This window comes from Halichoeres trimaculatus, unplaced genomic scaffold, assembly GCF_033239565.1.
Source record: "Halichoeres trimaculatus isolate MK-OKI-2021-1 unplaced genomic scaffold, fHalTri1.1 fHalTri1_scaffold_15, whole genome shotgun sequence".
Classification (NCBI taxonomy): domain Eukaryota; kingdom Metazoa; phylum Chordata; class Actinopteri; order Labriformes; family Labridae; genus Halichoeres; species Halichoeres trimaculatus.
In genome coordinates, this window is record NW_027437193.1 from 19,554,926 (window position 1) to 19,578,679 (window position 23,754).

At 39.4% G+C, this 23,754-nt stretch overlaps 2 protein-coding genes across 2 annotated transcripts; both read left to right on the top strand.

Moving 5' to 3' along the window:
- The first annotated feature begins 136 nt into the window (after nucleotides 1–136).
- On the top strand, nucleotides 137–6,193 carry LOC141804164 (solute carrier family 22 member 13-like). Its single transcript, XM_074688479.1, has 10 exons — nucleotides 137–639; nucleotides 1,109–1,212; nucleotides 1,983–2,137; nucleotides 2,427–2,595; nucleotides 2,693–2,813; nucleotides 2,999–3,093; nucleotides 3,174–3,388; nucleotides 3,760–3,868; nucleotides 3,950–4,156; nucleotides 5,049–6,193. Exons 1-10 carry the CDS (start codon nucleotides 265–267, stop codon nucleotides 5,119–5,121), a joined length of 1,623 nt encoding a protein of 540 aa, XP_074544580.1. The 5' UTR covers nucleotides 137–264; the 3' UTR covers nucleotides 5,122–6,193.
- Nucleotides 6,194–7,699: 1,506 nt separating this feature from the next.
- On the top strand, nucleotides 7,700–14,097 carry LOC141804166 (solute carrier family 22 member 13-like). Its single transcript, XM_074688481.1, has 10 exons — nucleotides 7,700–8,100; nucleotides 8,184–8,287; nucleotides 8,382–8,536; nucleotides 10,275–10,443; nucleotides 10,522–10,642; nucleotides 11,522–11,622; nucleotides 11,749–11,963; nucleotides 12,039–12,147; nucleotides 12,767–12,973; nucleotides 13,538–14,097. Exons 1-10 carry the CDS (start codon nucleotides 7,726–7,728, stop codon nucleotides 13,605–13,607), a joined length of 1,626 nt encoding a protein of 541 aa, XP_074544582.1. The 5' UTR covers nucleotides 7,700–7,725; the 3' UTR covers nucleotides 13,608–14,097.
- The last annotated feature ends 9,657 nt before the right edge of the window (nucleotides 14,098–23,754 follow it).

The following is a 23,754-nucleotide window of genomic DNA, read 5'->3' on the forward strand; positions in this document are numbered from 1 at the left end:
AGATTTCTTGACATAGATTATTGGAAAATGTCGACACATGCAGATGATTTTTGGTAGCTGAATAAAGTCACATGATGGAAAACAATGGCTGAGGACAGTGTTTATTAATCTAAAGGTAAACCATTGTCAAACATGGTTTATATTTGGCTCAGACCCACCTCCTGCCTCATATATAGTTACTGACCCTGGTCTAAGAGTTAAACATTCATTTAGAGGCTTAATAAGACATGGAGCCTGAGTGTTCGCAGGATTCGCTGTGTGAAAATGGTGGAGTTTGGGGAGATTCTTAAAACAATCGGAGACTTTGGTTTCTTTCAGAAGCTCATCATAATCGGGTTAAGCTTTCCAAACTTCTTACTGCCCCTTTACTTTTGCAGTTTTCTTTTTGTGGAGTCAGATCCAGAGCGACACTGTAACACAGACTGGATCCTCAGAGCTGATCCTAACCTGACCACAGAGGAGCAGCTGAACCTGACTCTGCCCCGGGAGGAGGATGGGACCTTCAGCAGGTGTCAGATGTTCAAACCTGTGGACTGGAACGTCAGTGACATCAAGGAGCACGGACTCAATGAGACCACAGGGTGCCGGGATGGATGGGTGTACAACAGCTCTTTATATGAGGCCACCATAGTTACTGATGTAGGTCAAGAGTAATGTGACAGCTGACGCCTCTCATTTTTAAAAGTTACTCATCATTGGACTGCTAAATTTTTTTTATGTAATGAATATATGTTTTAACATATAAAAGCTAAATAGAAAATGACCTCTGTTTGAAACTGCAGTTAACCCTTCACTATCCCATGATATATTTTCATTTGTCTATGATGACATTTTATTGCATAGTATTTTACATCTTTTCATTATTATAACCATATGTGACAGCATAAAGCATCTCTTTTTCTATTTTCTTTATCAGTTATTTATTTATTAGGTCACCAATGGTTGAGCAGAACAGACTCTAAAGAGCTGAAGTTCACCTGCTTTGTTGTAACTGCTTCTGAATTTGTCGCTCTCATCCTCTCTTTACAATGCTGTGTTGAATATTTTCATACTTTCCGCAACTCTGATTATTAAAGAGCTTCTTTTTTTAATCTGTCTTCTTCTGCAGTTTGATCTGGTCTGTGGTAGGTCGCACACAGCTGAAGTCCTGCAGACAGTTTTTATGACCGGTTTACTGACTGGATCGTTTGTCTTTGGACCTACAGCTGAGTCGTAAGTCACACTTCAGATTCATTTACAGAATTTGGGGAAACTTTATTGAATTTTATTCTTAAAGCTTGTAGACATTTTTCATAGATTGTAGATGAAGGATTTTATCATCTGCATAAAGACTTTTTTGTCTGTATTTTTTTTTTTTTTTTTTTTTTTTGCATTTATTTTTTCTTTCATTTTGTTGGTTCAAAAATGAAAGTACAATGCAAGTTTTGCACAGCACCTTCAAAAAACAAGGTTTCAGAAAAGTACAGAAAGCCTCAAAACTATCAGACAGCATGAAAGAATACATCAAATAAATTAAAGAAAACAGAAATTTACATCTTTATAGCCTGATTCCAAAGGGTTTGGGTCTGATTACCCAATTTGCCCATCAGCACACTCTAATTATTAATTTTTAAGTTGTTAAACTTTTGAGTTTTGCCCTTATAAGAGTATGGCTGATTGGACTGACAGGCAGGTACCCTGTAGCTGTCTGCAAAGAGGCTAAAAGCATGTCTTTTTACTCCATCCAAACTAAAACAAAGCTAGCTTGTGTTCACTATTTCCCATATTTCATGTTTGAGGGTAGGCTTCTAAACTCTCTACTGGAAACAAATGGGTGACATCACAGACACTGTGGCCATATATTACACAGTCTATGGGAACAGATGGGGAGATATTGGAATTATACTTGTAATAACTCTTGTTAAACATGACCTTCAAAATATATATTAGGTTCTGTTTTTTCACCTTTCTTTTTTTGCTGTCGACTTCTCTCTTTACTTCAGGTTTGGCCGAAGAAGAACCACTCAGATACCGGTTGTTCTTTTGGTGATATTCGTCACAGTTGTTGGTGTGTCTCCAAATGTATATGTTTACGCTGTGTCACAGTTCATAGTGGGAGCAGCACTGGGAGGATATAGAATTAACTCAGTTGTACTAGGTAAGAAAAACTTTATCAAGCCTCATAAAAGATACTTCAGCTTTAATGGTCAACACCACAGGCGTCACATTTTCAGCTTTTGGAATTAAATTATTGATGATGTGAAATACAAACAGTACATTTTAGAAAACTGGTCTAACGCTGCCAAAAGCAGGACAGCTAACCTCTGGGTTTTATTCACAGCAGACAAACAATATTGATAAATACCTTTTTCATGGTTTTTGTATTGTACTGTAAACCTTTTTTGTTTGGCCCCTGCAGTGATGTTGTGTTTAAATCCTGTCTGCAGCCACAGAGTGGATTGGTGTCTCCAAAAGGTCCATCTCTTCCTGTTTGGGCCAGATGTTTGCAGGTCTGGGTCAGTGCGCCATGGCAGCTCTGGTCTTTGCTATTCGTGACTGGAGAACAGCGCAGTACGTCATGGCTGCAACACAAGCTGGTGTACTCTTGTACATATGGTAAGCGTTTACAGCTACTTCATTCAGTCCTTTCTTTGAACCATGACGTCACCAAAACTTTGTAATCCACAGTTCTGTTTGTTGTCACACTTTTCAGGTGGATCCCTGAATCTGCACGGTGGTTGCTAAAGAGAGGAAGAACTGAAGAAGCAAAGAAGCTGATAAGAAAAGTTGCGGCAATCAATAAACAGAAAATCCCTGACAATCTGCTGGATCAGGTAAATCAGGTCCAGAGAAATCCAGACCTACAAGCTGTAGTAAGCAGGGTTTAACAGTGACTTAGCCCTTCAGAAGAAAATGTCCTGAAGCCCTGTTGATGAAAAGAAGCTACCTGAAACATGATGAACAGCTCACAGCTTTAATTAATGTGATGTTATATTATAAAGAAACATTTCTCATTTAGGTTACGGCAGAACATGATGTCCAAAGAGGAGGAATCAAAGAAATTTTCACCTCAGCCGTCCTGATAAAATACCTCCTGATCGTGTCTGTTTCCTGGTGAGTTCAGCACATTTTGAAAGAAGCTTTTCAGATGTGATCCGACTGCTGCTGTATCATGTGTGTTTTACGGTTTGAAGGTTTTCATTAAATCTGGGCTACTTCTGCCTCGTTCTGAATGTGGGAAAGTTTGGACTGAACATCTTCCTAGTTCAGTTCCTGTTCGGGATCTCGGATACTCCTGCACACCTCCTCAGTATCTGGATTCTGGAGTATGTCGGGAGGAAGAAAACTCTGATATCAACACTTCTGATCGGTGGTTTTGTTTGTCTTTTGACTCTGGCTTTCCCACAAGGTGAATTTCCTTTTCCTGCCTTTGACATTCAGTGACACATACAATCATGGATGACACACACCTGTCTCTCCCTGTTGTACAAAGGTAAAGCCAAAATGAGCCCCAATGAGCACTGACATCTTGAACTTCCATTTTCAAGAATTGGATTAGAAAACTAACTTTAGGCTCGATTACAATACTGCAGCCATTGACCAGGGGGAGCTCTTAAAGTGCTGACATTACTTGAGGAAGCTGCTGTTCCATCCATTGAATTTTGGCTTCACTGTTAAGGAACTGCTATGTCATCCATCTTTTTACACAATCTGTGCATTTAGTAATTGAAGCATTTACATTTATTTTAATGTTTGAATAATCTAATGTTTTTTTTCCAGACAGTGCTATTGTTATCACAGCCCTTGTCACCACTGGAAAATTCTTTTTGAGCTGGGCCGGGTCAGTGTGTATGGTCTACATCCAGGAGCTGTTTCCCACCTCTGTCAGGTAAAAATGATGCAAACACACTCTAAATATAATTCGTGATATTCAACTATAACAGTGACATTAATTAGAAACCCTCTCCAGGCAAACAGCTGTTGGTTTAGGCTCCATCGCCTTCAGATCGGCAGGCCTGCTCTCTCCTCTGCTCAACATGTTAGCTGTGTACCACTGGTCCATACCCATCATAGTCTTCAGCAGCTTGTCTGTGGGCAGCGGAGCTCTTGTCCTCCTGCTCCCTGAGACCACCAGAGTGGAGCTTCCTGATTCAGCCAAAGACGTAAAGAGCAACAGGTGAGTGAGCTGGATGACTAATGGAGGAACTTTACGGAGGAAAGTGGGGTTTTATTTAGAGTTAGTACAAATAACACAAAGTCTACATCAGCCATGGTACTCTGCTTTTTTCTATGCTGCCCTTTCCTTGGTTGGGCTCCGCAAAAACAAGTTTACCAATCAAAATAATACAGAGATAAAGGTTTAGATGATCTCTCTAAATTTGAAGCAAATTCATACAGTAACTTCAGTGTTTTCCTGTGAACTTTAGGGGTTTATTTATACATTCATTATTTTAAAGATTGTTGCTTTCTTGTAGTTATACAAGAAGACTAACACCACTCAACTTCATATTTGTTACAAAAAAAAATGCAAGCCAAATAGCACTCAGCTTTTCTTAGCATGAAGCAAAAGTAGAATTAGATTTAATTAGATTTATATAGGGATGGGTACCTTTAGCATTTAAAACGATATGGTGCCGATTCCTGGTACCTGGCAATCGATATCGGTACTCATCTGTACCAATTTTCGGTACTTTTGTGTATTGATGCGGTAAAAAATATATATTTTTTTGATAATAAATTGTAAATTCTTTTCAATTTAACATATTTATTCTTCAGTATGTGAGCTTGTAATGCTGTGTTCATGTCCAGCATGGAAAATTACCTATTCTTCCACTTCCTCATAGTCACAAGGATGCATTTAGGTACCTAAACATGGTAGCTTTTGGTTTTACATGAGTACTTTTGAGAGAATTTGGTGGGTACCTATAAAGTAGTTAATTCAGTACCCATCCCTAGATTTATATTCCTTCAACAATCTGAAACAGTCAGTCGGCATCAGGTTGTCAGAAGTTTTCAGCTTGCTGTTCTTCGGCTGAACATTTTGTAATCTAAAGACCTTTTCTTTGTAGGAATGTGTCCACCAAGAAGACTGGAGGAGACACAGACAGTAACCTGAGCAGACAGAAATCAACCAAACTCTAGAGGAAATTCTGAACTTTGTTCTGAAGATTTTATTTTTCTCTTTTTTGACACAAGCCATTATAGAAGAGTGTTTTTAAGGAACCCTGCTCTACTTATCTCCATGTTGCTCATGTTCTCTGGCTGACAGACTCTCATATTGCACCTTTTGTTTTGTCATTAATGCTCATTTGGGGGATTAAATGATTCTTTAGGCTCAGATTGGGGAAACAATCATCAAGTTCAACAGCTTATCAAAATGTTTCAGCCAGCTCCTTCTGAAGAAGACACAAAGACAAAAGCATTTAAAAAAAAACAGCTGCTTTTTTCTCACAGCCTGGAAGTTTATAATCAGTGCCGGTGTTTAATATCCAGCACAAAATGACATATTATGAATTTAATACAGAGAAATGAAGATAAGATAATAGAAAAAATTAAAATGAGATGAAACAGGATAACATAAAGTTAGATGACAAATGTCAGATAGATTGGATTGGATAAAATCATAGATGAGACATAATGAGATGACAGTCGATAAGAATAGTTAACAGGAGCTAAAACAACATCAGCTGAGTTATTTTTCAATTAGATATGTTGAGATAAGATGACTTAAAATGTGAGGACTTAAAGAGGGGTACAGATGAGGTGGATCTGAACAACGGATGAAATAAGGTGGAGGTTAGCGGGTTCCCATGTTGTGAGATTATTTAAATAAGATAAACTGGAAAGAGGGAAGAAAAGATCTGTTAAATTAACATAAGATGAGAAGTGATTTGATGGAAGTTCAGATCAAGGAAATGATGGTAAACAAGAACTAACAAAAAAACAAAAACAAGAGGCTAAAAAACCTTGTTTACTGAAATAGAAATAAAAACAGGAATTCACAAATTATATCTAACTCAAACTGTATTCTGAGTTTACAAAACTAATTAAAACAAAAACTATAGAGGAAACGTCTTTAGTTTAGTCCTTGCCTTCTTACATAACACACTAGTCAATTTTTATACCATCTGCCCAGTGGCTGGTTAAAATAACACTGAGTGACATATTTTACTGTTTTTTGAGGATGGCTCTTCATCTCTCCTCAGTAAATACATTTTTGGAAATGGTATGATGTTTAGAGTTTTTACAGCACTTACTGAAATTTTTAAGTCTCAAAAAGTATTAAACTTAACTTGTCTTAAAAACTCAATTACTTTTAATTAGTAAACTGAAATTGAAAATAAAAAGTCAAAATGAAACAAAAAAAAAATGCTTAACTATAATAACCTCGTTTTGGATTAGATGGGCTAAGTTGAAATGAGATTTGATAAACTGAGAAAAATATGAGATGGCTTGAGATGAGAGGAGGTAAAAAGAGATGAGTTAAGATGTGTGTTTTTTAAAAAACTAATAAATGGAAAAAGAAAAAGAGATAACATCAGATGTATTGGGATGAGATGGGTTTAAAAGATTTAGCAAAGTCACTTGAGTTGAGTAACCATGAGATTGGATGGGATGAGATAAGTTTAGATGAAACTAGATAAGATAACTTTACAATGTCATACCTGACTCCTTTCTTCGCTTTACTTTATGCAGATATGTCAGAACTCTTGTCCTTTAGCTGCTCCTTACAAAAACACAAGTCTGTCCTACCTCATTACTGTGGGAGAATCAGGAAGTTCAACTAAGACATTATTTGTAGAAGCCAACATATTATCAGCCTACACAACAACATCGAATGTGAGGATACCAAGAGTGAAGGTGCTTCATGTATTTACGGATGAGTTGCATAGCCATCAACCCTTTTTTTTATTCTGACTTTAATTTTTAGCATTCTGTTTTTGTTTTTGTTTTTTTTCCACATGAAAACTTACATTGAGGTGCCAAAGGAGGTTTAAACTTCAGCAGCATGGGGTTATCTTACAACTGTAAATATACACATGTATGTACACGTAAATTTCTTTTACATAGTCAATAAAATACATCAGTAAACAACTGTCATGTGTCTTTCAAGGATCCTTTTTGGTTCTGCTTATCTGAGCAGTTTAACACCCTTTACTGCTCAATCTTATACTCAGTCATTATACACGAGTGTTACGAAACAGCTGAACGTTTCATGAGTTAGCAGGCTGTATAAGTGTGTATAGTGAAAGATCAACAGCACTCACTGATATGAGATAAGCATAAAGTTTAGTTTTCTGTTTTATTGTCACTCTTATGTAATCAGGTCTGGACATTGAGATCTCAGTGTCCAGACACAGTCAGGTGGTTTCTCTTTTATATAGAGCTGAATTAAGAATACCAGTTTATATGAAGCACCATGACACTGTCTTTTTCTTTATAACAAAGGGCTGTCACCACAGTTATACCTCAGCTATTAACACCTGGCTCAGTTAAGATTTCGATCAGAGAAAACACAAAGCAGATTTAACTCTGGACTTGAGAATGATGGCACACACAAGTTACAGTTTTGAGCCATTTGGTTAAATAATCACAGACAGCTTTTTTTTCCTAAAAAGAGAAACATCCATATAAATGCTGTCTCATGTTTCCTGCCATACACAGTCCACGGTTTAAACATTAATGAGCATCGTTTAAAGGTCATCCTCCAGCAGCATCTTTAAACCGCAGCTCAGCTCTGTGAACATGGCTGATTTTGGAGAGATTCTCCGTAATGTTGGAGAGTTTGGATTATTTCAAAAGGTCACACTTTTTGCTCTCTGCTTTCCAAATCTTATTCTGCCTTTTCACTTTGCCAGTGTATTTTTCATCCAGTCAGATCCAGAGCGACACTGTAACACAGACTGGATCCTCAGAGCTGATCCTAACCTGACCACAGAGGAGCAGCTGAACCTGACTCTGCCCCGGGAGGAGGATGGGACCTTCAGCAGGTGTCGGATGTTCAAACCTGTGGAGTGGAACATCAGTGACATCAAGGAGCATGGACTCAATGAGACCACAGGGTGCAGGGACGGATGGGTGTACAGCAAATCACTGTATCAGGCCACCATAGTTACTGATGTAAGTAATGTTTATCAAGGTGATTATGCAAAGATTTCTTTAAAGGTTTTCTTCACCAACCATGTGGGTTTTGTTTCTTGTAGTTTGATCTTGTCTGTGATCAGGCGAGTTTATTAGAAGTGGCACAAACAGTTCTGATGGCTGGCATCCTCATAGGCTGTCTCTTATTTGGACCATTTGCTGAATCGTGAGTATGCCGATTGAATGTAGTGTGGTCTTCAAGTTGAAGCACCTTTCTCCACAGGGGGTTTTTTGACTCAGAGGGGCTTTATCTCTTCCAGGTTTGGTCGCAAACGTGCGGCTCAGATTCCATTCTTGTTCATGCTCATATTTACTGTAACAACCGGACTGTGTCCCAGCTTCCCTCTCTACCTGGTGTCCCAGTTCCTGCTGGGAATTGGCTACGGAGGTTATCGGCTGAATGGTGTAATTCTGGGTACAGTATCCTCCATCATACTTAATTTTGGGTCTGTCAGTTTTCATCAAGTAAGATGTGTTGTGGGACATGTTGCATTGAACAAACTGTGGCTGTGTTTAGTGATGGGGTGTTGTTGTTTTTGATAGCCACAGTCTGTGCTTAAGCCCTGGATATGATCTGCATGTGCACATGATGTATGTAATGATCATGTAACATGGGGTCATGGTTTATGAATAACCTGCTGCCCTCCAGTTACTGTTCTCTTTGATACTCTGTACCTGCCCAGCTACATGAGGTTAGCAAGTGCACCTGGCAGAGCATCAAGGATAACAGTAACAGCTGGTGAGTTTCAAATGCACAAAGTGAGCCTGGATACTCCCTACCCCACAATGCACCTCTCCGTATGAGGGCTAAATGACGATTGTCTGGTGACAACTTATCGTTAGAATCACCACATGAACAAAAGCTGCTCCAGAGTGTCACCTGGGGGCCAAGATACTCTTATGTTTAAGTCCGAAACCAGCTTGTTAGAAGTGGAGATGAGAGATAGATTAGAATAGAATAGAATAGAATAGAATAGAATAGAATAGAATAGAATAGAATAGAAAATAACTTTATTGTCATTGTAATAAGTACAAAATTGAAATTTAAGTCACAGCAGCAATCAAGAAAACAAAAGTAAGAAAGTGTATAGAAAGTGCAAAAAGGTCCATAAGAAAATAGATGATGACAGCTTGTCCATCATTCTCCAGTTCAGCCAGCCTCCACCTCCACAGGGTCCAGGACTGAGCTTCTTCAGTCGTGCTCCATCTCTGTCTCCTGTATCCTGTCTGCTCACAGCAGGTGAAGCTCTTCCAACATGCCGTTGGTGTCTGATGTTAGCTCTGTTAGCCATGTCTGTGAAAAGTATGATGCTACTCTGCCCTCTGGTATTCCCTCTGTTGTTGGGTTAGCATGGCTAGCTTGCCCATCTTATTGGAGATAGAGCTTGTGTTCCCGATAACAATGGATGGAAGGACAGGTCCATGTCGTCACTTCTTAGCTCACACATGAAAACCAGCACGTCGTCCTCACCTCCTTCTCCACACATGTGGGTAAACATCAGGCCTTGCACCAGTTAGCACTGACATGCTACAGGCTGCTAACAGCTGATCTCACATGTAAACAATGTGGCCATGGTTACATGTAGGATCTCCAGACAAACACAGGAGAAAAAATAGTAAAAATATCGCTGAAGCCACAAAAAGTTTGGAGTCCATGACCAACAAATGAGCCATACAAAGTAATGATCCACTCCAAATACAAAGATGAGAAAAAGAAACAAAAAAAATTTTCAAGAAACAGACAAAGAATAGAGATGAGAGATGAGAAGGAGAAAAATTACTGAGTCAACAAACTGAACCAGTAGATGCTGTTGAGTGGTCCACGTGGGATACACTGTGCCGCTTTTCATTTGGTCAATGCTGCCCCAGTGTACCACTGCCAGCCACAGTCTTTCAGGTAGCAGTAAGCTGCTCTCATGGTCATGCTTTCAATATACACCCAAGGAGATACATTTTAGCTCCTATTATGCAGTTCTTATTTACAGGAGGAGTGAGACACTGTGAGATTTACAAATGTTACTCTGTTTGTTCCACACCTAATGAGTCACCTGCACTGTTAGTATCTTAAAGACAAAATCATCTAGGAACATGTTTTCCTGCTTGTGGCAGGAATGCTATACTTGGGATTTATTGCCCTTCTTTGTTGTTTCCAGCCACTGAGTGGATCGGGATGTCCAGGAGGTCATGGGGAGCGTGTGTGACTCAGCTCTTTGGCGCAGTCGGACAGTGTGTCCTCGCTGGTATGATCTACTTCATCAGAGACTGGAGGCTGGCTCAGCTAGTCACAGCAGCTCCACTCGCAGTTATTGGTGTTTACATATGGTGTGGACTCTTTTTATCTTACTCAAGCAATTTAAAGGTTAATTTGAGTTTACTGAGACGTGCTCTTGTGTCTAACAGGTTTATTCCAGAGTCAGCCAGGTGGTTGTTGGAAAGAGGAAGAGTGGAGGAGGCGAAGCAGCTGATCACTAAAGTGGCAGCGATTAACAAACGCCCTGTTTCACAGTCTCTGCTGGAAAAGGTTGACTCTTTATTTATGACCATGGAATCAAAGTATTTACATATTTCATGAATACATCTTATAACCAGGAGACAAGTAAACACACAGTGTATATTTTATTTAACCTTTATTTAACCAGGTAAAAGACCCATTGAGGTCAAGACCTCTTTTACAAGGGCGACCTGGCCAATTATCACAAAGGACAATGAATAAGTAAGGATTGAAAAGTAAACAGCAAATCATGTGTCATAAAACATGATAGGATTTGAAAAAGCCAGACTGGAACAACCGCAACCGTTTTTGTGTGGCTTTCAGAATTAAAAAATATTTGAACTTCTGTAACATATAAGTAAGAGTATTATGCTAATCAAACATTTTGTTTCAAATAAGCAGTAAATTATTAACCATATGTTCACTAAAGTGGACTTAGTGCTAAGACTTGTACATTTCCAAAATAAAGTTTAGGGTTGAAAATATGTGGAAGGTAATGGAAGGTCTAGGAGTGATTTATCAGGTGTCTACCAACTGGATGAATGAGGCTCTCTGCAGCTGTCCCCAGTCTACCAACAGTAAGCCAGATGAATCTGGACATTAAACAGTAGACGGTGTCAGAGAGATCTTGTTTTAACTAATTAATTAATGCTAAACACCAACTGCTGTAGAACACTCCGGGTTACTGGACTGTACTGAACGTCATTAAGATGTTAGGGGGACAATAAAATAGGATTACATGAAGTACTTCAGGTTTAACAACGCTGATAACCTCTACGACCTCGCTGATACGTCAACAAAAACTTAACATGTATGCACATTTATCTTAAGTGAGGCTGTTGGATCTCATGACATGCTAAAATAAGCAGATATTGTCATGATGTTGTGTTTGATCCCTGTGTATTACAGATTGTTCAGAGAGAAGCTGCAACTGAACAAAAGGGAGGTGTAATAACTCTGATGAAATCAGCTGTGCTGAGGAAGTATTTCTTTACTTTAATTCTGGGATGGTAAGTTACATTTTATGCTTTTATAATCTCACAGAGTTCTGCAGGAACAACCATACAGTTTACAGTGTGTGCTTTAAATTGTTTTAAACTGTTTGTCTTGATACTGTTTTCTTTCTCAACCCTCAGGTTCTCGTTGAATTTGACCTACTACTGCCTCTCATTCAATGTGGGAAATTTTGGTTTGGATATCTTTGTGACACAGCTCATGTTTGGTTTGACTGAACTACCGGCTCACATACTCTGCATCTGGCTGTTAGAGGCCCTGGGGAGGAAGGTGTCACTGATGTCGACGCTCCTGATTGGAGGATTTTTGTGCTTGTTGATTTTAGCTGTTCCTCAAGGTAAAGCTTTACAAATGTGACCAAAAGTCTGTCGCTGTTGTTTTTTGTATCTAACTCTGTGTTATTCTGTTGAAGACAATGCTATTGCCATTACCGCATTGGCGACCTCAGGGCGTTTCTTCACAAACTGGGCCGGATCTGTTTGCAATGTGTACGTTCAGGAGCTGTTCCCCACATCTTTCAGGTGAGTCTGTCTGTGGCTGTGGTTTGAGGTACCATTGATCATCGCAGTCAAAAACACGAACAGTTTGAACTGTAACATGTCAGAGCAGTGATTAGGTTGACAATGTTGACACCACTGAAGGATACCAGGATCTTGAACTTTGACTAACTGTATATTTGTTGTGTCATCTTTTAAGGATAAACTTTGTTGCAGAGTTAAATATTAGACCTGATAACTCTTTCTGGCCCATTTTGTGTCTGAGGATGTTTACGTATGTAGGTCAGCCGAGCTTCTGTTGATTATTTCTATCTTACCTGCGGCCACCAGCATCAGGGTTACTGATTTATTGAAGTGCGCATTACTTCATCAAGTCATAAGTATCTTACCTGCAAAGGTATTTAAAGTACTATAGGGTTTTATGGTCACAAGACAAAGCTAGATGTTTCCTACTGCAAGATGATAAAGAAATGCACAGAATTATGTCATTATGGTACTATTTTAACTTATTTACTATAACTCAATTTTGACTGAGAAGGTGAAAAAGCTTTATGGTTTATAGTTAAATTAATGAAACACTTTGAAACAAACAGATGCTCTAATTTGCAGCAGCCAGTCTGAGGTGTGTGCGGTTCTGTTTCAGACAAACGGCCTCTGGCTTGGGCTCCATCGCCAGCAGAGCTGGGGGCTTACTGGCCCCATTGCTGAACGCATTGGCAGTCTACCACTGGGCCATACCCACCATCATCTTCAGCAGCGTGACTCTGATCAGTGGAGCGCTCGGCTTCCTGCTTCCTGAGACCAGAAGAAAAGAGCTGCCTGATTCCACCGATGAGGCCGAGGGCAACAGGTATGAAAGCTGAGGTTTTTCTCATTGAACATGACGATGCACATGTTACCATCTTGAGCTTCTTACTGTTTTGGTGCCAGTGGACAAAGGTAGGGTCTGCAGGGGTTTTGTTATTGGTTGGTTGACACAACATTCAAACTGGGCACCTCCTCCACCTTGAGTCAGTGATTGGCTGATGGGACTATGCTTACTCTCCACCCAGAAACGTCCCAAACCAGGCATAACATCAACATACAGGTGGAGGGAGGGAGTTGTGGCAGACACAGACACTGACACACATGTATAGAGAAGAGAAGTGACAATTAGGCACACTTACTCCTGTAAAAGTTAACATTTTATCTTTTTAAGAAAAGAGTCTACAGACTCTACCTTTAGGCTTCACTTAAACCAGCCAAGTGCCGTCCTGTTAACATCATCCAATCGTTAAATGAACCTTTCTTTCATAATCTGTCTTTCAAGCGTTTCACTTAATTATATAAGGAATCATAACATCGCATGAATGGCAATGAATGACCACTAACTATGCCTGATAATGTACCTAATTTTAATCCTTTTTTCCCACAGGAAAAAGATCAACCTGAGCAGCAAATATGAATCGAATGAGTCTTCACAAAGCAAATCTACAAAGCTATAGTCTCCACATATGGACAACACTCCTACTCACCTATCGGCCCAAAGTCAGGTCACATTCCCATTAGATTAGTTGTCAATATTTAATGTTTTCCAAACCCTGAGATGTGGGTTGTAGCCCCCTGAAGAGCACTGAAGTAAAAAAAAGTTGGCATGTTTTGTTAACAGTTTCAAAAAAGTGTCATTTTTGAATTACCCTTAATTTGTTTGAGAGCACGAAACTTTAGGTAGGTGGGTCATGGTTGATCATTTGGCAGCAGAGAAGAGAGACAAAAAGACACTTGGGGGAAACAGTGAAGAAATGAGTCAATGATGTTAAACTTCATGAGGAGCTGAGATGCCAACCAGAGAAAAGACACAAAAAAGCAACACTGTATTACATTTATTTTTCCTTTTTTTCCTTTGAAATTCTCATGTAGCTAAGTTGCAGGTGAGCTGTTGTGTGTACACAAAAGGTCTCCTGTGTGATTATTCTGTGTTTTTAGAAATCAGAGGCTTTTTGATATATACATCTGCCACTGTTTACTGCATTAGTGTAAATTCAGATCATGTCAGGACCTGAATGTCTGTAAACAATTCAGGAATTTTTCTGAGCTTATTTATATGTAAACTTAGCAGTATGTTCTTTCCAATGCAGTGTTTGGACTCATACAGATTACATACATTGTGATAAATTAAACACTTCTGTTTTTCCAGTCTTAGTGGTGTGATTACTTGTGTGATACTTTTCATTTTTACACAGCATTATCATCACAGCAGATGAAGTATCTTCAACAATAATTTACTTCATGACCAAACACATTCACATTAGCCCCATTTGCTAATATACTAAAGTTAGCATGTGGATATAAACCCACTCAGTTGCATACAGTGTTAGCATTTTATTCACAACACATAATTTATTTATTTTGCAGCTGTCAGATCACCACAGGTGTCTAATAAACAGATTTATACTTGAAGCCTACCTGCCATTATCCAAACACTTTACAAGCCAATCATCTTAGGCCTATTAGTTGAGTTACTTTTACATACTTTATTTACTAAAATTACTACTAGCATAGTAGTAATGTAATCAACAGTATAAGTAGACTGGCTGTGGCTTCTCACTTACTTTTCTGTATGTCCTGGACAGATGTCTGTGAAAGTTTAACAATTATTCTTTCATTGTTTTTTTTTTAAATCTTGTTTTGTGAGACTATAAAATATCTGAAAGCAAAACACCATTGTGACACCTCTTCCGGCAGCCTGACTGAAGCTTTTTATAAACGTGACAACACGTGAGCGTGCATGTAGGTGAACACGTGACAGCCCTCACTCTAAACTGAATCAATCGGCCTTGAACTGCCTTCAATCTCCAAATAGATGGACAACACCTCCGCTAAACGAGCATGGTACGACCTCTGCTGGCCAGTCAAAAAGAATGCAGGTTTTACCCATGCCCCCAGTTTCACACAATGATTGCACAGCAATGGACTTCCAAAACAGTTTAACCCAAGATGGTGCTGGCATCTTTTGCAGGTGATAGTTTTTAATAGTATTTTATTTTTATTTATTTTTTTTTCGAAATTATTGTGCACAAATTTCCTCCTTTATATGCCGTAGTTAGCGTTTTTTGAAGTTGTTGGCCGTTAGCTGTCTACTTTCTGCCTTGTGTGGTGAAAATGACAAACGACGCCTCTACCTAGCATAAACGCAAGACAGGTAAGTTCATCTCACTGTTGTACAGTCTACCTGCTACTCACTAATCCATATTTACAGTCATTTGCAGATCCTTAACTTTTTTCTATTTAAGAAGTGAGTTGTTGTACTTAATCCTCAAACGTTTGGGGAGATTTAGCCCAATGAAGCTGTTAGCATTGCTTCAGTTTGAAAAGACAGGAAAAAAGTTATATATTTAATACTGCTTTTACTTCTAAAGTTTATCAGAAGCAGGTATGTAAAACTGATGAACTGGCTCAATAAGCTTCCATGTACAAAGTGCAGTGTGCTTGGATTTGGTTAGGTTTACAGGGTGCAGATTTCACTTTGAAATGTTATTCATGTTGCTCCATTCTCCATTTTCAGCTCTGAGTTTAGAGACAGAGACTTCAAATTATTGGTCACTGAAAACAAGTTTTAAGAGAGAAAGAAAAAAAAAGTGGAGAATTAGTCCTAATCAATCTTTATTGCATAATTAAAGGGGCTGTGAGGAGTTTCTAGGCAATCTTGCAGAAGTTCCCACCTGTGTTACAGGTTACAGGTTTTTTGAAATGCTACTTCTTAGCTTCCCAATCCGGTTGAGCAGGACTGGGTTGATTTATGGCACTATGACAACACCAGGCTGGCTGATTATAAGTGAGAAGTGAGATCTGTGTTTTTCTACACTGAAAGCAATTTCTGTGATTAATTTTGTAGTGATGTGGACACTGAAGCCTAACTGTCAATCAGCATAAGGACAGAAGAGCAGAAGAAAGATGAATGGGGGAGTGATACAGCCCGAGCTACCGGCAAACACATGGGTTAAACTGTTTGTGATAATGTTAATTCCAACCCACAGTCACCAGTTATTTTGCAGTGATCTGTTCAAACTTGAGAGTCTATTAATAAAATGAAGAGTGAGGTTTCGTTAGCTCTGCTTGGTAGACATGACCAGGATACGCTAATGTTACATATTACGAACATGTCTAAGAGCACTGGGCTGTCAGCAGCACTAAATATTGACAGCTATAACAGTACATACTAACTGACAGTGTTTGTTGTCACGTTAACCCACAGATACGTCAGAGCACCGTGCTGCCAATGGCACTACATGTAGCTAGCTACTACAACGTTAACATGTTGTCACGTCTCAAACCGTGGCACTGTGTAACTGTACTGAAAAATATCTTACCTTACTGCGTTGTATCTGGTAAAAAGTTGTCTTGAACAAAGAAAATTTGTTTTGATCAGATCTCCTTTTGAATCCAAAATAAAGACATACTGTAGTGACTTTCAAGAAACAAAACAAAAGATCGCTGAGAGGCTGAGGTTGGGCCTGGTAAAAATGTCTGACTTGTTGATGCAAAAAATCACTCAAATCCGAAGATAAGCACTTAACCTTTAATGCTGAAAATGATCAAATAATAACAAACTTATTTTAAAGCTAAAAAAAAAAGGTTTTAACGGTGAGTTTAAAGGGGACAAAGGCCAACAAAGAATACGACGACCCAGCTCACCTCCTCTCTCTCAACCACTCCACACAAACCCTGACAGGTGACTTAAAAAAACACCTCCAAGCTCTGCTTCTTCTCAAACAATAAACCACACACCAATTAACATGCTCCCTCTCACAAACCAACAAATTATCACAAAAAGGCTCACAAAACAAACTATAAATTTATTCATGGCTTCTAAATACACCTTGTTAAAAGTCATCATGAACAGAGTGTGCGGAGACTCCGGGCCAGAAGGTGGCGACGAGGCAGTCCATTAAAACAGGTCCTCCTCATAGAATCTAACATTTTAGAAAATATGTCTGAGTAATTAAAAAATGCAAGGTTTCCGTCTGTAGTCTCTTGCCAGATGTTAAAAAGGCCATCAAACTTTTCTTTTCTTTTTATTTCTTATTTTTTTGTAACTGACCTCATTGTGGCAGCAGAAAGCAGATATGCCGGTTTTTTAACCTTCCATAATGAGCTGCAATCAACCTGAACAACAGCGTACAACTTTTGCAGATTTGAGGATATCTGCAACTTAATGGATATAATGTGTTTAGGGTTCATTTTTTTACTTTCTGCTACTGTTGATGGCAGCCCTTTCTGCTGTGATTGTGATCAAAGTTTGCTACTTTTTCAATGAATTACCAGTTAATAGAGCTTCATTCTTTCTTCCTCTTCTTCTACCCACCTCTACCTGAAGTCTAGTTCAGCTCCTAGTAGTCATTGACAAACTTCTTCAGTGCTCAAAGCTAGGATTTTATTTAATAAATCAACATTGAAGACATCAAGGACACAAAAATTTCATTTTCATTCATTTTCATATTTACATCTTTTCAAAGACCAATTAAACTGAGTCATTTTAGTTTGTAAACAACTTACAGATATCAGATCCCTTTATGATTTAATTATTCAGCACATTATGATTGTTTCGTGCTTAAGAGTTTATTGTCATTTAGAAACTGTGAAAACATAATCTAAAGCAGTTTTTAAATCTCATTTATGTTTCATGTTTTATTTGATACATATTAGATAATAAATGCAAATATAAGCAAAAATATTTGTTTTTTTTAACTTAATGATTTTCAAGTGGTTTTCAAATCAGGTCTAGTGCAGTTTCAGGAACATCATGAAATGTCATGTCTTCATTTTTGTACATTCAAAATGTGTCATCAAGTAAACATCTCATTCTTTTAGCCGAGTAAATCATCCATCCAGTCACTGCCTGTCACTGTGTTTTGTGTTGTTTGCACACTGCTGCTGCTGATGTTGTTGTCTGACACTAAAAGACCGTCTCCAAATAATCCAACGTCACTCGGCTCAGACACTGGGGGTAACTGTGGTGCTGCTGTAAAGATGTCAGACCCAAAAAGATCAGTCTGTGCTGACGGGGCAGAAGTTGAAAATGGATCTGCTCCAAAGAAATCATTCAGCGAATCAGAAGTTTCCACAGTTGGAGGCAGAGCTGCAAACACTTCCACACCACTGGGGTTGCCGACTCCAAAGATATCATCAGAAAAGGCAGACTGTTGGTTTGTTGAAGGATCAGCTTCTTCTTTATGAGGCACATTGTCAGCAAGTGACGGAGTGAACAGAAAATCATTGGAGCTGAATATATCAAAGTTGGTTTCTTGCTCTTTTATCTGACTGCTTGTACTTGAAGGACTCAAGGCTTGGTCCTTGGTTTGGTTCAGAGGTGTTGAATCAGAGAGGATAAGTGGATCCGACAGGCCAGGAGCCACTTCGGTCTTAGCTGACAATGAGTGAGACTGTGAGTCGAGCAGACTAAAAGTATCACCAGGCACAGCTTCAGAAAAAGCTGTGTCACTCAGAGGTGATGAAAATGGATCTCCAGGGTTGTTCACAAAAAGCTCTTGAGAGTCAGGTGAAGCAAAAAGATCAGTGGAGTCTGGGGGAGGTCCAGAGGTAGTATCCAGCAGCGCTCCACCAAACAGGTCTTCCCCTACCACGTCATGTGCATCCAGCACTTCTTTCGGTGTTGAAGCAGATTCAGGAGGACTCATCTGGACACTGAATGGGTCAACATCAGCTAAAATGAGGCTACCTCCAAAAATATCATCATTAAATGGATCTTTGAAGTCTTCGCTCACACTTTCCTCAGTTATTAACCGTGTGCTGGAGTCAACATCAGCTGAAATGAGACTACCTCCAATAATATCATCATTAAATGGATTCTTTAAGTCTTCCTCCCCATTTTTCTCAGCTGTTATCTGGGTGCTGAACTCCTCTGTGGCTTGTCTCTCTAATTCCACAGTGATGGGAAAATCTTTGGACTCTGCTTTTCCAGGATCAGGATCCGTCACAGACTGGTGTGAAGAGTGACTACTGTGTGAATCTGAATCTTGATCATCATTTGGATCTGAATCCTTTTGTTCTGGAGCTGTTTGGTCATCTTGTGGTCCACTTGTTGAAGTCTTGAGAAGGTCTGTCGGCTCTTCACTTACAACCAGACTTTGGTCCAGGCTGTTTGACACCTCTGACTGTGATTCCTCCTTTTTATGTCCCCCTGCCTCTTGTTCCTGATCTATTTTGCCTTTCTTTGGCACCTCATCAGTAGCAGCCTCTTTTGCCTCCTCTGCTGTCTTGCCACCAGCCTCTGTTTTGTCATTTTGGTCATCTTGTGCAGCTGATCTTGAGCTGTCCTCTGCCTTCTCTGAGGAGGATTGAAACAGTCTTCCTAAAAGTCCACCCCCTGGTTTGCCATCTGTTTTCTTCACGTCTTTCTGTTCAGCCTTGGTTGTTTTGTCACTTCCACCTGATGTGAAGAGCTTTGACAAAGGACTCTTTCTTTTAGACCAGGATCCAAGTTTAGCCTTTGGCTTCTCAGCTGATTTTGCTGAACCCTTCAGAGAATCTGTTGTTGCTGCAGGCTTCCTTTGACTTTCTTCATCATTTGCCTGGCCGGTCTTTTCAAATTGATCTTTATCACTCTGGAGACTGGCCTCCTCTCCGATTGGCTGCTCTGCACCTGTAGTTTCGGGCTTACTTTGATTGACAGAGTCTCTTGGACTGATGTCTGACGTCTCAGATGGCTCTTGCTGTTTCACAACTTCTGAAGTTGTTTTGAAAGTATGAGCTGACTCCTCTACCTTGTCTGCAACTCCATTTAAAATGCTTTCATCTGTCTTTGGGATCTCTTCACTGTTCTCCACCTGAACAGCCGGCTCTTCGTTTGGCATCTTGCTTATTTCTTTACGGCATTTATGCTCTGGTTTTTCAAGGCAAACCTCACTTTCACCCTCAAATGACTCAAATGAGGCTACATTGTTTTTGTCACTGCCATCATTAAAATCATTGGCTTTATCTTCAGTGCTTTCTTCAGTTGGGTCTAAAATGTGTGTAGTGTCCTGTTTGTCTTCTGTGGACAGTTCATACTGAGCTACATCAATATTTGGACAGAATCGCACCACCTTCTTTGCTGTATTTGAGTAACTGTCTTGTTTTTTTAATGTTGTGTAGGTTGTTTTTGAGGTCGGTGTCACATTTCTCTGCTCCGGTGTTTGGTTTGTGGCAGTGACTCTCTTCTCTCGTGACGGCAAAGAAAAGTGAAGCTTTCTGGGAGAGGTGCTCTCCACACTGTCTTCAAAACGCCGTGCTTTGATTGGATCATTTCTTGCTTTGGTTTCCTTTGAGGAGAACTTCTCTGTTGAGGTATAAATCATCGTCTTAGTTTCTTCTTTGATTGATGAACTGAAAGAGCTCGACAGGGTCTTTACTTTATCTGTCACTTCTCCACCATGGCTGACCTTCACTTGCTTGGTCTCACTCTTCTGATGCTCTGAAAAGCTCCTATTGTAAGAGGATGTTTTGCAGATGTCAGGTATGTTATTTTTCTCATAATTTTGAGGTGCTGGATTAACTGCAGCACTCTTCTTCTCTGGTGGCCAGCTCATTTTCAGCTTGCCTCTACCATCAGCACCACTTCTAGATCCCAGCTCCCTCGCAGACGACTTTGTGACAAACACGGGACTGGAGGAATCCCTGACGCCATCAAATGTGTTGATACTGCTTTTTGTACTTTTTATTACTTTGGGGGTGGACACAGCGTCTGGCTCATCTTTGCCTTTATCTTTCTGAAGCCAGTGATCTTTGTGTTGCTTGTGCCCGAATCCTTCATCATAATTTCCTTTTCTCCTGAAGAGCTGTCGGTAGTGAGAGATGCAGTAGAACTCTCCATAAAGAGATGAATAGTTGTGGATGCTGCAATAAAGCAAAACAATTATTATGTAATATTAATCAAAATTTAAATCAGATATTACCAAACTTATTCCACAGTTTGATGATTATGTCAATTTGATGGGAGATTTGCAGCAAAACTTTTATGATTTCTTGCTTTGGTTTCCTCTAAAATGCTCTAAAACTATTTTTGTTCACAACACAAAACATTTGGAAGTATCCTTTAGTATAGTTTACAATTTTCATCTCAGAGTTAATCTGAGTCACTTTAATCAGAAAATGATCTCACCTTAGTGTCTTCTTGCAGTGTTTACAGCAGAAGCAGCTCTTGTGCAGGATGAGAGTGTTGGCCACCATTTTTTCCATTGGATAGACTGGAGTCAAACAGGCAGAGCACATTTCCTTCACAGGCAGCAGGAACTATTAAAAAAGGAAAAAAATATTTTAACCTAGCATTAGGCTGGATTTAACTTCAAATGATTAGTAGCACTAGATGGCTTTTTGCTATTTTGTTTGTGTTGTTGCTTCTAGCCTGTAAATGAACAAGGTTGAGTTTAATAGTTGCTGCTACTTTATTTCCCACATCACATGGAAGAAATGGGACACACTGTCATAAACAATGTCATTCTTGTTTTTAAATAAGGATAACTGTAAAATATGCAGAAAGCAAAAAAATCCACTTAAAGTTGTCAATGAAAGAGTTTTCTTAATGATACTTCAATAACAAAAGCATTCAGGTTTCCAATCTATGTTTTGAAGATATAGTTTTTCTCATTTATGTCATTGTTAGGGCATTAAGATTAATTCCTTTTTCTTCCTTTAGAAAAAAAAAAAATCCCCATGGTTCGCTCTCCCATTAGGATTACTGATGATGACTGGTGGAGTGATTCTGTTTAGTGTTGTGTCACAGTTGTTGGTGTTCAGTTGTCCTCCAGTCATGATGGACCCTAAATTGACTCCTCCCTCTCCACTCTTACCACTTGTCTGGCAGACTTTACCAGTCCTCAACCTTGGCGTCATCTTTGACCCCATCCTCTCCTTCTTCCCCATGCCTACCAAGTCTGTTGCCCCACATTTTTCCATCTCAGTGACATTCAGTGTTTCCCCTAGGTTTACAGGGGCTGTGACATTGTCAGCAGGGGGGCAAGTGGTACATCTTCACGAGAGAGCGTTGGGAGATGCTTCTTGTATTGTTCCTTCTGTCCGCTATACGGACCGTGCTTGTCTGTGTGTAAAAATGTGCGCATGTGTTTGTGTGTCTGTGAACGGGTTGGGGCGGAACTTCATCGTCTGCTACAGACCACATGCTCTTTCATACACGGTGTAGTTCCGCATGAAGAAATGTGAACCCAACGATGTCCCAAGATAAAAAAACATAGGGCTATTTAGTCTTTGAGATTAAAAAACAAGGTATAGACCTGATTTATAAGAGAGGGAACTCTAAATCACTTCTGCTGTGATCTGTCGCTGTATGAAAACAAAACTCGACTCCCAGGGGCAGGATGCCCCCCTTTTAAAATGGTAGGAGAAACACCAACATTGCCTTTGTCTCAAAGTGTCTCCGCTGCACAAACACTTATGCACACCATCATCACATACAGACTTAGCTAACGCTATAGTCTCCTCTATGGCTCTACCACAAATATTCTAAATAAACTGCATCATGTTCAAAACTCTTTACACAAACCCCCTCCAGGGACCACATCACTGTCTACCTTTCAAATAATGTCAAATATCCCACTCAAATTTCTGCTCACCATGTACAAAGCCCTTCGTAACCAAGCTCCCCCTACCTCTGTGATCTCCTTCAGCACCGTGCACCTTCCAGATTCCTCAGGTCCAACAACGCTCACCTTCTTAAAGTCCCCAAAACCAAGTGCAGAACCTGGTGTGACCGGGCTTTCTCAATTGCTGCCTCTGAACTCCAGAATCCACTTCTAAACAACATAACCTACCAACCTGTTCCCCAAAACCCACCTTCCCCAAATAGCTCTTGTTTCTTCTAGATCACCTGACTACAGCATAGTGTCCTTGAGTATTTAGAAAGGCACTTGAGTAACATGATGCACTTTTTATTACTTGGTAAAAGTGTCACAGATTGATCAGAAGGTGTCCCTGTCCTCTTGTTTTACCCAACATTTTTATTACATCAGAAAACAAAAGTGTTTCTTTACAATGATCAGTTACTCCCTGTCTGACAGCATCAGTGACATGTGGGTTGACAACTCTAGAGTTAGTGCTGTCAAGTAACCAGAAATATAATTACTTGACATTTTGGGGCCTTGTAAAAATAAATAAATCTGAGTGCTTAAATCAACAAGAGTTAGAGATAATGAAGCAAAGGTCTGAGGAAAAACTTCAGAGTAAAATTAACCATAACCAAGTAGTTACTCTCTGACTACTTGTCACATTTTAATGGAAGTTAACAGCGTCTTCATGACCCCAATGATTAACTAAAGCAGGAGGCTTATCAATAAAGAAAAAGACCACAATAAAGACCATTGCAAAAGTCACATCTTTTAAAGTTTTTTTTTATTTCACGATTTAAACAACATGGCATGAACTATTGACTTAATGCTGTTTTTCATTCAAGATTTCAACACTTGTTCATTTGGTTACAGTATAAAATCTACGACAATTATTTAAAATCAAAAGTCAACATATGTATGATTTCACAAGATAGATTGTATGACAAAAGCTTTTCATGAAAACAAATTGTTATAAATACACAAATGGAGGAACTGCTTTCAAAAATGGATACTCAGCAACTGTCTGTCTAAC

What these genes read in the sequence shown, in the direction of transcription:
- LOC141804164 (XM_074688479.1), top strand. Translation starts at nt 265, where the DNA reads ATGGTGGAGTTTGGGGAGATTCTTAAAACAATCGGAGACTTTGGTTTC. An exon ending in GGTGTACTCTTGTACATATG is followed by an intron (nt 2,596 to 2,692) that starts GTAAGCGTTTAC and finishes CACACTTTTCAG; the next exon opens with GTGGATCCCTGAATCTGCAC. An exon ending in CTGTTTCCCACCTCTGTCAG is followed by an intron (nt 3,869 to 3,949) that starts GTAAAAATGATG and finishes AACCCTCTCCAG; the next exon opens with GCAAACAGCTGTTGGTTTAG.
- LOC141804166 (XM_074688481.1), top strand. Translation starts at nt 7,726, where the DNA reads ATGGCTGATTTTGGAGAGATTCTCCGTAATGTTGGAGAGTTTGGATTA. An exon ending in TTTACTTTAATTCTGGGATG is followed by an intron (nt 11,623 to 11,748) that starts GTAAGTTACATT and finishes CTCAACCCTCAG; the next exon opens with GTTCTCGTTGAATTTGACCT. An exon ending in GATTTTAGCTGTTCCTCAAG is followed by an intron (nt 11,964 to 12,038) that starts GTAAAGCTTTAC and finishes ATTCTGTTGAAG; the next exon opens with ACAATGCTATTGCCATTACC.